Raw genomic sequence first — 12832 nt, forward strand, 5'->3', positions numbered from 1 at the left:
CTATACACTTCTGTACACCCACTATACACCTCTACACACCCACTATACACTTCTGTACACCCACTATACGCTTCTGTACACCCACTATACATCTCTACACACCCACTATACATCTCTACACACCCACTATACATCTCTACACACCCACTATACACTTCCGTACACCCACTATACACTTCCACACACCCACAATACACTTCTACACACCCACTATACACTTTTACATACTCACTATACACCTCTACACACCCACTATACACCTCTACACTCCCACTATACACCTCTACACACCCACTATACACCTCTACACACCCACTATACACCTCTACACACCCACTATACACTTCTGTACACCCACTATACACTTCTGTACACCCACTATACACCTCTACACACCCACTATACACCTCTACACACCCACTATACACCCCTACACACCCACTATACACGTCAGTACACCCTCTATACATTTCTGTACACCCACTATACACCCCTACACACCCACTATACACGTCAGTACACCCTCTATACATTTCTGTACACCCACTATGCACTTCTGTACACCCGCATAACTTTTTTTAACCTATGTACAGTACCAGTCAAAAGGACACACCTTATCATTCAATATTAAGCATTGAAGGAAAAGCAGCATCTATTGTTCAGCACCTCCAGGAACTCATTATGACACTGAGAAAACTATTCCAGGTGACGCTACGTCATGTAGCCACTGAGAAAATACAAAGAAAGTGCAGATCTGTCATCAAATCTAAAGTATAAAACATGTTCTGGTTTGTTTAACACTTTCTTGTCTCCATTATATATCTCTTTCTTACTCCTTCTCATCAAGCGTTTACATGATCTTCAATGTAAATAATGAGCTCACAGCTTGCAGTACAGTTTATGTAGACACACACGCATACACACATACACACACACACACCAGAATGCAAAAACGCCCCTCAGTGATAACCCTCTGACCTCTGCACGGTTTAAATTCCCCGATGCCCCCCTGAGAACGCTGTAGAAAAACAGCAAGAACGGTCCAGCTGAGCCACAGACACACACACACACATGCACACACGTGCACAAACAAAACAGCACACACAGACAGATCAGATTTCCACCCACCCTGCAGAGCAGCCCTGTAATCTACAGCTGTGTGTGTGTGTGTCCATTCTAATGCAAGTGCGTGTTTGCTTCTTTAATTACATCCTGGTGTCTTGCTTTTCTGGGTTCTTAGTGCGAGTGCTGATCTCTGATACATGCTGACCTACAGATAACCCCAAGAGAATTCAGATACACTGCTATGAGTGTGTGTGCATGTGCCCACCCATCCATAGACTATCCACAGCTGTAGACACACATCACCAGATTAGTCATCCTGCTGAAAGCTGTCAGAAACAGAAACACTTGCCATGAACACAAATGGAGCCTATTCATTGTAAACTAAAAGAGCATTTTGCAGGTTCGTAATTACAGTGTGTTGTCCTTCTGTTTGTCTGTATACTGTATTATCCTCCTTTCATCCTGTTCTTTAATGGTTAGGACCCCACAGGACCACCACAGAACAGTTATTATTTGGGTTATAGGTTATTCTCAGCACTGCGATGACACTGATTAGTATTGTAAAGGTGTAATAGTGTGTGTTGTTCTAGGATGAGTGGATCAGGCACTGCAGCAGTGCTGCTGGAGTTTTTAAACATATCAGTGTCACTGCAGGCCTGTGAGTAGTCCACTTACAGCATTCTGTGAGCAGCGAGTGACAGTGAGTGGACACAGTGTTTAAAAACTCCAGCAGCACTGCTGTGTCCAATCCACGCATACCAGCAGAGCACACCACCACCACACCTTCAGCATGTCAGTGTAACTATTGTAAATATTTACACCATCATTCACTGTCCTCACTATCCACACCACATACTTGAAAATAGGCAACAGTATAAAAGACACCATATACAGCAGCATGTTTGACCCTGTATACATCCCTGTATACAACCTCATATATAACACTGTGTATGCCATGTACATTTACGTAATGCATATGCCATCTTATACCCAATATGTACATTACATCATATGTAACACCATATTCTCCGTTATTCACATTGCACTGTATACATCTCTATATCAGTCACTATATATAATACATACATATAATAAATACACCCCCCTATACAATGTAATGTACAACACTATACACCACTATGTAAAACTGCGCATCACTGCATCCTACACACCACTGTATCACCACTGTATCTAGAACAATGTATACACCAGCCTATACACTATTGCATTCATTATCATATACAATAACATACAGCAGTATATACAGAAGAACATGTACATCACTATTGTGACACTGAATACAAGACCATATGCAACTGTTTATAGGAACATATATGCCACATACACCATCTTATATGTCTTGTCTGTATTCTATATATCTTATATATATTTTCTGGGCTATTTTCATACATAAGGCGCACTGGATTATAAGGCGCATTGTGTGACACTAGTAAGGAATACAGGTGTTGCCATGTTTCCCTTCTAATTCGCTGGGTGATGAGACCTGTAAAGCTTAGCTAAGTTAAGTAAACAAAACTGTAATTCTTAAAAAAAAAAACAGCTAATGCTTCCCGACAGCGCTACACTGAGAAACCCTGAGTGCTAGTAGCTAGCGGTTTGTACATAGCTTGCTTGTTGCGCAGGCTACAGGCCGATAATACTTACCTCTGAACGACGAAAGAGCTAGGGATTAGCACAGTTAGCAGGTAATGCTAATGCTGCTCCAGCAGTGCTAGCCGGGGTTAGCAGCAGGCTCCAGGCTGATAATACCCCCCTCTGAACTGTAACAGAGCTAAAACTTAGCATGGTTACACACTGATGATTTTTGGGAAAATTAAAGGATGTTAAGTGTGCCTTACAGTGCAAATTATACTTCCATATACTTTATTGTCCACACGGCTGTTCTTTCCGCTGACCATGCCCCAATCCCATTCGTGGGCTTTTCCCCTGTGTATGCACCACAAATCCGAGGCAGGGGACGGCAGAGGCCTGTTGATTGGTGGAGGCAAAGAAGCCAAGCTTGGGCCTCTGGGTTAAAAAGATTACAGAGCTTTAGAGGCAACCTGAGACCACTAATCAAAGCTGTGTTTGTGTGTGTGAGCAAAGCAGAGATAAACATTGTTATCAGCTGCAGACTGACCTGTGGGCAGTGTGGGATGGAGGAAAACTAAAGCCAGCCACACACACACACACACACACACACACACACACACACACACATCAACACACTTATCTTGCCGGTCTGTCCAGATGTTCTCTCTCTCTGTGTGTCTCTGTAGGAACGGTGGGCGAGATGGTGCCTCTCCTTCTATAGGATGTAGAGCAGAGGAGACGGAGAGAAAGGAGCGTGTGGAAAGGTAGCGAGTGGGCAGTGGGCGCGACAGGACCACAGACAGAGGAGAGCGAGCGCGGGAAGCTGTGATTCTCTCCAGAGTCAGAATTGGTTTCACTGATAAAGTAAGACTTATTTTATCACACTTTAAAGTTTATTGTAAAGTTTATTCATACATATTTTTCATGTGTTTAATTTTCTTTTCTGGCCCTCTCCACCCTCAGCATGTGTCACGTGATCGTGACGTGCCGCTCCATGCTCTGGACTCTTCTCAGCATCGTGGCGGCCTTCAGTGAGCTCATCGCCTTTATGAGCACCGATTGGCTGGTGGGATTCCCGCGGACACCCGACGCAGTCATCTCCTCACACGGTGCTCCAGCTGCAGGGGAGGCGTACCGCCCCACGCTAGGCCTATATGGACGCTGCATAAGGCTGCCCCAGCTTCGGCGCGGTGTGCTGTGCGGACCGTATGCTGTCCACTTCGGCGAGATCGCCAGTGGTTTCTGGCAGGCCGCCTCCATCTTCCTGGCAGCAGGAATTCTTCTGCTCTGCGCTGTCGCCTTCATCTCAGTCTTTACCATGTGCTTCCAAAGTATCATGAAGAAGAGCATCTTCAATGTGTGCGGACTACTGCAGGCCATTGCAGGTAAACATGCACCCACGTACAAAGCTTTACCTATGTTTGGTTGAAACAAGGGTTGAGTGGTGTTCAACTTTTTCAAAATATTACCTGAGTTTATGATATCACCAGAGCAGAGAGTAGTGTATGCTGCTCAGGAAGCACAAATACTCCTACAGTTGTATTGCTTTTGTAAAAATATTTCAAACGCTTAGGGAACACTGTGCACTAGGGATGTTACGGTACGTCTATTCTTTTTCGAATCGTCACGCTACGGGGGACAGAGTTCGGTTTGCACCAACGCACGCAGAATACATGGTATAGCCAGTCTGTAGGAGATTGTGGAACCCATGACCGTAATCAGGAAAGTGTAGCTGTAGTACTGTTGTTATTAGCAACTCGCTACTGACTTAGCCCTTTTTAAACACTTTTAAGCACTTTTAAATAAATCAGTAAAGAAATGTTAAACCACTTAATTACAAATGTTTAGCTGCTGTGAATCGGGAGAAAGATGCTATTTAGCATTAGCATAGCTAGCAGGATGGTTAATATTAATCTGATTGACTTGATATCACTCTTACAATCGTTATGTAAAAATTATTTAGATCAACCAAGATCTTTTGGACAGACAAAATTGTATGTTCTTAATCTAGACATGGCTTATCTAGCTTGACTACAGACCTTCCAAGTATCACCCAAATCTGGCTTAGCTGTGGACTAACTGACAAATGGGTTGATGATAAAAATTATGTCTGTGAGAGGAAAGCTGAGTGACTGAAAGGCTAAATGTATCCGGTTCTACTGTGTTTGGGTATGGGCTTCCATTGCTTGTTCCAATCCACGCCCCAATCAATTAGTACTGGAAGTACATAGGAAATGAAGCTAAAAAGTAATGGAGGATTATACCCAGCCAGTTAGCACTGGAGCTGTGAGCCTAATGTAGTTTACAATCTATAGCTAAGAAGCTCTGGAAGATACAGGGTTATGTATCAGGTAATGAAAAATTAAACCTCACCAGTTAGCACTGGAGCTATGAGGCTAATGGCAGGAGCACAAAAAAATGGAGCAATGTTTGATGGGTCGCATTGAGTCATCTCTTTAAACATTTACCAGATCAGTGAAGTGTGTGTGTGGGACCCTTCTAGACCCCGACTCACTGAAGACGCATGACCTCATTGAGGTCATAGCACTTATACTAAGGTCAAACACATGACTATCTCTATGGCAGCGCAAACCCCATGAAAATATTTCCACTCTTGTGTCAACTCCATATGGGCTTTTCTGTGTGTGTGTGTGTGTGTGTGCGTGTGGCTGCGGGGGAAGAGAGTCACATGAGCGGGTGAGCTCATGTTGGCTCTTCCCTCTGTGTCTCCAAAATGTTCCACCAGACTAACACTGGCCTGGGATGGGGGAGGCTGGGGGGGGTTGTGGGTTACAGGGGGCATTGTGTGGAGGAGGTCATGGGGGGGGGGGGGGGGGGGTGTTGAGAGGCTGAACTTTGACCTTTGCTCCTTTCTTTCACTACTTTATGTTCAGTTCCTCACGACTACAGAACTTATTCTGGATTCTGAATAATTCACGGTACAGAACCTGACTTTGTATGGTTTTTGTCTAGCTTCTGTTTCTGTTTTGTTAGCTGCTTGGTTTCTTTTGTTCTCTCTCTCTCACACTCACTTTCTCTTTCTGAAGATGAGGGATGAATTGTTCTTCTCAGTAGTGGTTTCAGTATTGTTTTAGCTGAAACCAGAACACAGCTTGCGCTGCTTTTTAGTTCTACAGATAATCAAAACCATTGTACCACAGTTAATTTATTCAGATAGTGTTCCATGAGTCAGTGGGAAAAAAAAATCACGAAAAGACCGTTAGGGTGGTCTCTGGTGGATTTTGTGCAGTCACTAATGGACCTGGGGAGGTCTCTGATGGACATGGAGCAGACTTTGATGGATCCAGAAAGGTTTTTGATGAAACTGCAGTGGTCTGGATTTTGGGTGATCTCTGGTGGGTGTGGAGAAGTCTTTGATGGATCTGTAGAAGGCTGGATCAAGTCTTTGATTGATTGAATGATCGGTCTGGATTTTACCAGTCTTTGTTGGCTCTGGGAAGTCACTGATGAATCGGCAGAAGGCTGGATTTCAGTAATATAAGATGGATCTAGACAGATCTTTGATTGAGAGAAGCGTCTGATGGATCTGGAGAGGCCTCTGGTGAATCTGAAGAAGATAGATCTGTTGCAGTCTTTGGAAAGCTCTTGATGGAACTAAAGAGGGGTCTTTGATAGTTCTACAGAGATTATGAACAGATGTGAAGAGGTCTCTGATTCTAAGAGTTTCCATAAAGATTAGCAACATTCTGAATCTGAAGCAGCCTGTAGTAGTTCTAGCAATGTCTTTGATGGCTCTAGAGAGGTCTTTGATGGCTCTAGAGAGGTCCTAATTATCTGGAGAGATCTTTTTGAGTAATATGAAGAGCTCTGGATCTGAATGATTAAATGATCCAATCACATAATAGATTTTTGATGGATCCCAAAAGATGGGAGATATTTGATATTTTGAGTGAAAGTAGTCTCAAATTTAGAGAGGTCTCTAATGGACCTGAAGAAATCTCCAATGGATCTGGAGGTCTCTGGTTGATCTGCAGTGGCCTTTTTGGCTCTGGAGTGGTCTTTGTTTTTGCATTTTTTTGATGCATCCAGAACGGTCTTTGTTGTATCTGGTGCAGGCTTTGACTGATTATGAAAGGGTTTTGAACTTTTGATGCAACTGGAAAGTTCTCTGATGGACCTGGAGCAATCAGGATCTGGCTCTAGAGAGGCCTCTGATAGGTCTTTTGCTCTCACTCACAGCAGGGTCACATTGTCCAGCAGGATGCCATGTTGATCCAAGTTCGTAGAGTATATTTTCTAAGCTTGTGTATGTATGATTCTTGTTTTTCTATACCTCAGTCATAGAAATCACCAGATGTACAGCCTGGTAATGGAAAACAAGTTTTGTGTGACACATATACACACTCAGAGTTAGAATGCTAGTACTTCTCTTCCTGCTGTCTAGTTTCAGCAGCCCAGATTTACAGCACACCATGTCTTACGTAACCAAATGTGTTTTACAGTTCTCAGTCTGATTTTACACATTCTGGAAAATTCTACACGTCCTTAATTTGACCTTGGTGAGACAGACTTGTTTTTATTAACAGAGAAACATTTGTTTGAAAGAAATATGAATATAGGCCATGAAGTTGAATCATGTCATCTGAACCTCTTTGCTTAAAACAGTTGTTTTTTTTTACTGTACTGAAAAAAAGCCCCACCACCCTAAATTGGATTTATGTAGGTAATGTATTCCCCTTAAATTGGCACTAAAACTGTGAACTTAATTAACTAATTTAGCAAAGTATTAAATAGTTAAACATCACCAGTTATTACCAGACAACCGTGAGCTCAGTGTAACTAATATACTCACATGTACTGAAACCCTAGAACCTAGCAATTAGCACTGTAGCTATACAGTTATTGTATCTACAAGTAATTGAAGCTTAAACCCACCCATTAGCACTAGAGCTATGAGTTTAATGTAGCTAAGAAGTACAGGAAGCTTGTTTTTCACCAGTTAGCATGGTGCTAACTTTACTTCACAAGTGTCAAAGTTACCCCACACTCCCATTAATCTTTGAGGTTCATTATTAACTTTTAACAGACTGGATTATGTGTTGTCTGTATCTGTGTGACACAGTTTTCTTGAACCTGGATCATATACGGTCAGATACTGTATGTCAAATTGTGTTTATCGATAAGTATGGTGGAGGAAGGGATGTAAAGCCAGTATTGCTCTGAAATTGGTAGTAGCAAAGGGTGACATCGTTCAGCGCCCACACAACTGACCCCTGACCTGTGAGTTGGCCGCAGGCGTGTGATTGGACTTTCATGGCAGTGGTGAGTCACAGCTGGAGTTTGGCTCTGCGCTGAAAGTTGGGCGTGTCCAAATAAACCTCAGTCTGATTCGCTCGTAGCAGCAAATTCACAGAGTGATTCACTGCAGCACAGCTGTGTGTGTGTCTGTGTGTATCTGTATGAGTTTGTGTGTGAGCGCACAGTTTTTTACCCCATCAGTCAAAGAAAAACACTGAGTATCACTTTACTCACTAGCCCTAACCCATTCACTCAATCACTATTAATTCAGTATGTATATATATATATATATATATATATATATATATATATATAAACCCATCTCATTCTATACTGATTATGATTGATTGTGATTGTGTGTGGGTGGGTCAGGAATAAATATGCATATAATATTTGGGATTTTGGCCTGTTCTCACAGAGATATAGTGTGTTTAAGAACTGTGTGTGTGTGTGTGTTTAGGCTGCATTAAAACCAGCCCTCCTTTCAGTCTGCAACTCGGCTACATGTGGAAAAAATTTATGACCCAGTTTTCATTTCCTCGTCTAATACGATATTCAGAGAAGGAGAGAGAGACCTGCACACACAAAGAGAGAGAGAGAGAGAGAGAGAGAGAGAGTAAAGCTGCAGTTTCCACATAGTGTTCTGTTTTTCATCTCCTGGTGAAGTCTGGAATGGAGCAGACAGAGAGGCACACACAAACACACACACACACACACACACACACACATGCAAATCAACACTGCCCAGCCCTTAACAAACCTGTGAAGTATGGTGATGGCAGCATCATGTTGTGAGTATGCTTTTCACTGGTTTCCCAGGTTCCTGCTGTTTTCACAGTATTTGACAGGGTCTGGTTGGTGGGTTTTTTATATTTCTTCTTGTTAGTGTTTTGCTGGTATTTTTCTCTTCACATTGTTTTCCAAAGTGTTCCTTTTGGTGTGTTTTTTGTTTGTTTTTGGCATGTTTGCACTGTTTGCTTGGTTTGTACCTGGTGTTTTACCAGTGTCTCAGGGATTTTTGCAGTGTTTTCCTGGTGTAAAATTAGTGTTTTAAACTGTTAAAGTTGGACCGTTGCTCCACAGGAACTGGCCTCCCGTGCATCCTTTTGACACGCAGGAAGTGAGGCGGGCAGTCGGTCGGGGAAAAGCCCAGGCCTTCTCTTCCTGTTTTTTACAGGACGGTTCACCTCGGGGTTAGGGGGCAGGGGTGCGTGTGCTGTTTATCGTGTGGTCTCCAATCTAGTTCTGAGACTAGATGGGATCAGCAAATTCTGCTTATGCGTGAGGCAGACAATCACTATTCCTCACTCTTTCTAGGTTTTCTGGTCATCAGATATCATCCTGGACTTTCTCTGGATCCTGCTGTAGATAGTTTAGCTGCCCCAAATCACCTACATTTGAATCCTCCAGCAGGGGAAGGTTTTATTATTTCTGCTTACTAAATAACCAAGATGAGACTGAAAATCAGTGGTCTTGAGACCAGTGGCAGATTCAAAATAGTGCCTACAGTGCTCAGTATAGCCTATATCACCCAGTTCATTGTATAGCAGGGGTTTCCAAACATTTGCAAAACACAGCCCAGTACAGCATACAACACGCAGTACAAACTACAGCACTATGTGCAGCCAACAGTATACAGCACTTGGTACAGCGTACAACACGTTGTACATTCTACAGCACTAAAGGCAGCCTACAGTGTACACCACAGTACAGTCCAGCATTGAGTGCAGGCTACAGAGTCCAGCACTTGGCACATTATCCAGCATTGAGTGCAGGCTATAGTTTATAGCACTCTGCACATCTTCCAGCGTTGAGTACAGCCTGTAGTGTATAGCTCTCTGTACAGCGTACAACCTGTAGTACAACCTACAGTCTACAGTGCTCAGCACAGTGTACAAAACAAGCTGCAGGCCTGAGTACAGCCTTTAGTGCACAGTACAGCACAGTAGCCTAAAGTATGTAGTACAGCCCCCAGTGCTCAGTAAAGCCTTTAGAGGACAGCCTACCTGTGGACAGTACACCCTACAGCAGTATGTACAACAGTTTGTACTCAAGTGAAAGAGGTATTGGGTATTGGAAATGTTCAGCACCATGTCACCAAAAATATGACTGAAGATTGCTGGCCATCGAACTGCACTGTCCGTATGGAGTATTTTGGACTCTAGTGAACTGACCCATCTATCTCTCTTTCTTTCTCTCTCTCCCCACAGGTCTATTTCTAATCCTGGGGCTGATGCTGTACCCTGCTGGTTGGGGTTCGGATAAGGTGCAGCTGTACTGCGGCCCGGACGCCTCCCCGTATAAGCTGGGCCTGTGCTCCATGGGCTGGGCCTTCTACACAGCACTGGGCGGCACTGTCCTCACCTTTATCTGCGCCGTTTTCTCCGCACAGGCCGAGATCGCCACGTCTAGCGATAAAGTACAAGAGGAGATTGAGGAGGGGAAAAGCCTCATCTGCCTTCTCTGAAAGAGAGAAAGAAATAGAGAAAGCAAGCAACAATGTTCTGTTCTGCATCTCCATCGTGGCCTTATTGTGAACCGTGTGGGACTTGTGGTCCCCCTATCTGGTCTCCTTTATCAGACAGCAGCCTTTTACCACTACAACTGACTCCAAGACTTTGTGTTTTTATGTGGGAGAAATCCGAGGTGCCAAAGCTTCCTGTTTTTCCTGGAGCTGTTTTTCTTGTCTTTTTCTATTACTCTTTTTTAAAACATCTTTTTCACCTTGTTTCCGTTTACAGTGCCAGCTGTGCTCCTTACACTTTAATGAATTGTAAATATGTGTGTATATACTGTACATGATGATGATGATGATTATGATTGTGTTGAGAAGATGGAGAGGAACATGTCAGTTGGAGCTTTGAGAACTGATGCTCCTGGGCATATAAAGGTGCTGAAACCATGAAACCACTATCTCAGAGGAAAAAAAAAAAAGCTCTTCTCCTCCCCTTCCTATCTTCCACCCTTTTTTTTACCTGGTGCTGATCCTGGGTCAGGCTGCCCGCTAAACTCTAAACTCCATAAAAACATGCTGCCGGTGCTAGGTTGGTTTTATTTGATGAGGTTGTGTGATGTAGCTGTAAATGTAGCTGGATGACTGCTAAAAGACTCCTGAGGAGCTCCAGGTCCAGCCAGTCAGAAAAGACAGATCACTTAATTATTCATGTCCTAATATAACAACCAGAAATGAGTTAATTTGATATTGGATTTAAATTCAGTTATACACTCTCATAAAACAGCTGTCCAAACCTGTTACTGGGGTGGTACTTGCAAGAGCATGTCCTTAATGCCTTTGCTTAAGGGACAAATATGTAGTATATTACTTTACAGCTGTTTTTCCCTACTGCTGTTTGATCATGTTGTACCTATGCAGGGACATTTGCACATTTGTTAGTTATTTTGGTGAACAAAATGTACCTGTACAGTAACTTGTTTTCTGACAGTGTAGCACAGTGTAGATTAAAGGAACACTGCTATTACTAATGATATCCAGGTCCAGTCTATTACAGAAGACAATTCACTCTGCAATTAGTATTGTCTGTAAAACTGTTAGATTCATACAAGGCCATTTGAAATTTACCTTTGCCTTAATTTGTAGTGGTATCATGAATGCTCTGTACCAGAACCGCATGTTTTTTAGCAACAAATACAGATTGTGTTTGGGATCTGATGACCACCAGGTTTAACAATGGAGGCCTTTGCTGCATTTGCTGTGCAGCAACATACTGACCCAACTGCTGGTGTGATGATCTTGAAAGCCATTGTCACCCCTAGTACTGATAAAAGAGACAATAAAGGCTTGTTTATACTTTTGCGCAGAGTCAATGCATTGTCTGCACAAGTGCCATACTGAGAGGGGCACATGAATTCTATGTTCTCTATGTTCATGTGTCTGCGACTCTTTGTCGCTCTGCAGTTTAAACCGAGAAGGGGGAAAGTGTAGGCGGGAACACATGGTTTGGCGGAGCAATCACAGCTGCTACTTTCTGTGTCACACAACACCTGGGTACATGTCTGGGGAGGTGCGTATCATATAAATAAAATTACAGCTCGGCGATATTTGCAAAACATTGAACTGGAATTTTTCAGCAGGATAATGCTCATCCACACACTCCTTGTTGCATAATGTTTTGTCAGTGACAGTATGAGTAGTGGCTTCACTCTTGAGCAGTGGAAACTACACTAAAATGAATTCAGTCAGGTTACACTACACAACCTCCCCAGGGAAAATTAACCAAGCTCCAACACAAGTCTTACCTGGAACTGCAGGATGTTACTGGGTAAATGAGTAGGAGGAAGATGAGCAGGGTGGGCAGAGTGAGATGACCCACTGAGTTTTGAAGCCCTGTGTGCTCATCCAGAGACTAAGTATGTGTGTATGTGCATGTGAGTGTATGTGAGTGTGTATGTGTGTAATCAGCAGCTGTATTTCCGTCACTCTGCCAAATAAATAAACCTGATCAAACTGTGCCTCTGTCTCGCTGTCTGTCTCTCTCTCACTCTCTCCCCCCCAGGGCTTTTGGGAATGCTCTCCATCCACGGCGAAGCAAAGTGTGTGTGTCATTGAAAGAGAGAGGGTCCAAGTGTGACTCACATCCTGTGTCAATCACTGTGAGCACACACACAAAGCAGAAAAACAGATCCAGCAGAGGGATGGCGGTAGGGGGGGAGATTGGGGCAAAAGACAGAAAAAAGCATAGACTATGTGAAGGGGAGAGACAGAAAGGCAAAAAAGAGAGGCCTCAGTTTAGTTTTTAAGCCTGTAATTCAGCCCATGTTTTAGATTACAGTTTTTGAGATTTAGATTACAGGTGTTTTAGAGATTACTGAGCAGACACCTTCAGGTGATAATAGAATCATGCTAATCAGTGGGGTATAATCTTCAATAACATGTTAGTTACATTAGCCTCAGAGA

General features: G+C 43.1%; 1 protein-coding gene across 2 annotated transcripts in view; it reads left to right on the forward strand.

The window, feature by feature from the left end:
• Positions 1–12387, forward strand: part of lhfpl2a (LHFPL tetraspan subfamily member 2a) — a 36807-nt gene extending 24420 nt beyond the window's left edge. For both annotated transcript variants that reach the window (XM_049466399.1, XM_049466400.1), the window contains 3 exons: positions 3345–3522; positions 3622–4043; positions 10128–12387. In XM_049466399.1, the coding sequence (XP_049322356.1) occupies positions 3623–4043; positions 10128–10384 (678 nt within the window). In that variant the 5' untranslated portion in view covers positions 3345–3522; position 3622 and the 3' untranslated portion in view covers positions 10385–12387. The remainder of the gene's footprint in view (positions 1–3344; positions 3523–3621; positions 4044–10127) is intronic.
• Positions 12388–12832: the final 445 nt, after the last annotated feature.

Source organism: Astyanax mexicanus, chromosome 17 (assembly GCF_023375975.1).
Source record: "Astyanax mexicanus isolate ESR-SI-001 chromosome 17, AstMex3_surface, whole genome shotgun sequence".
Classification (NCBI taxonomy): Eukaryota; Metazoa; Chordata; class Actinopteri; order Characiformes; family Acestrorhamphidae; genus Astyanax; species Astyanax mexicanus.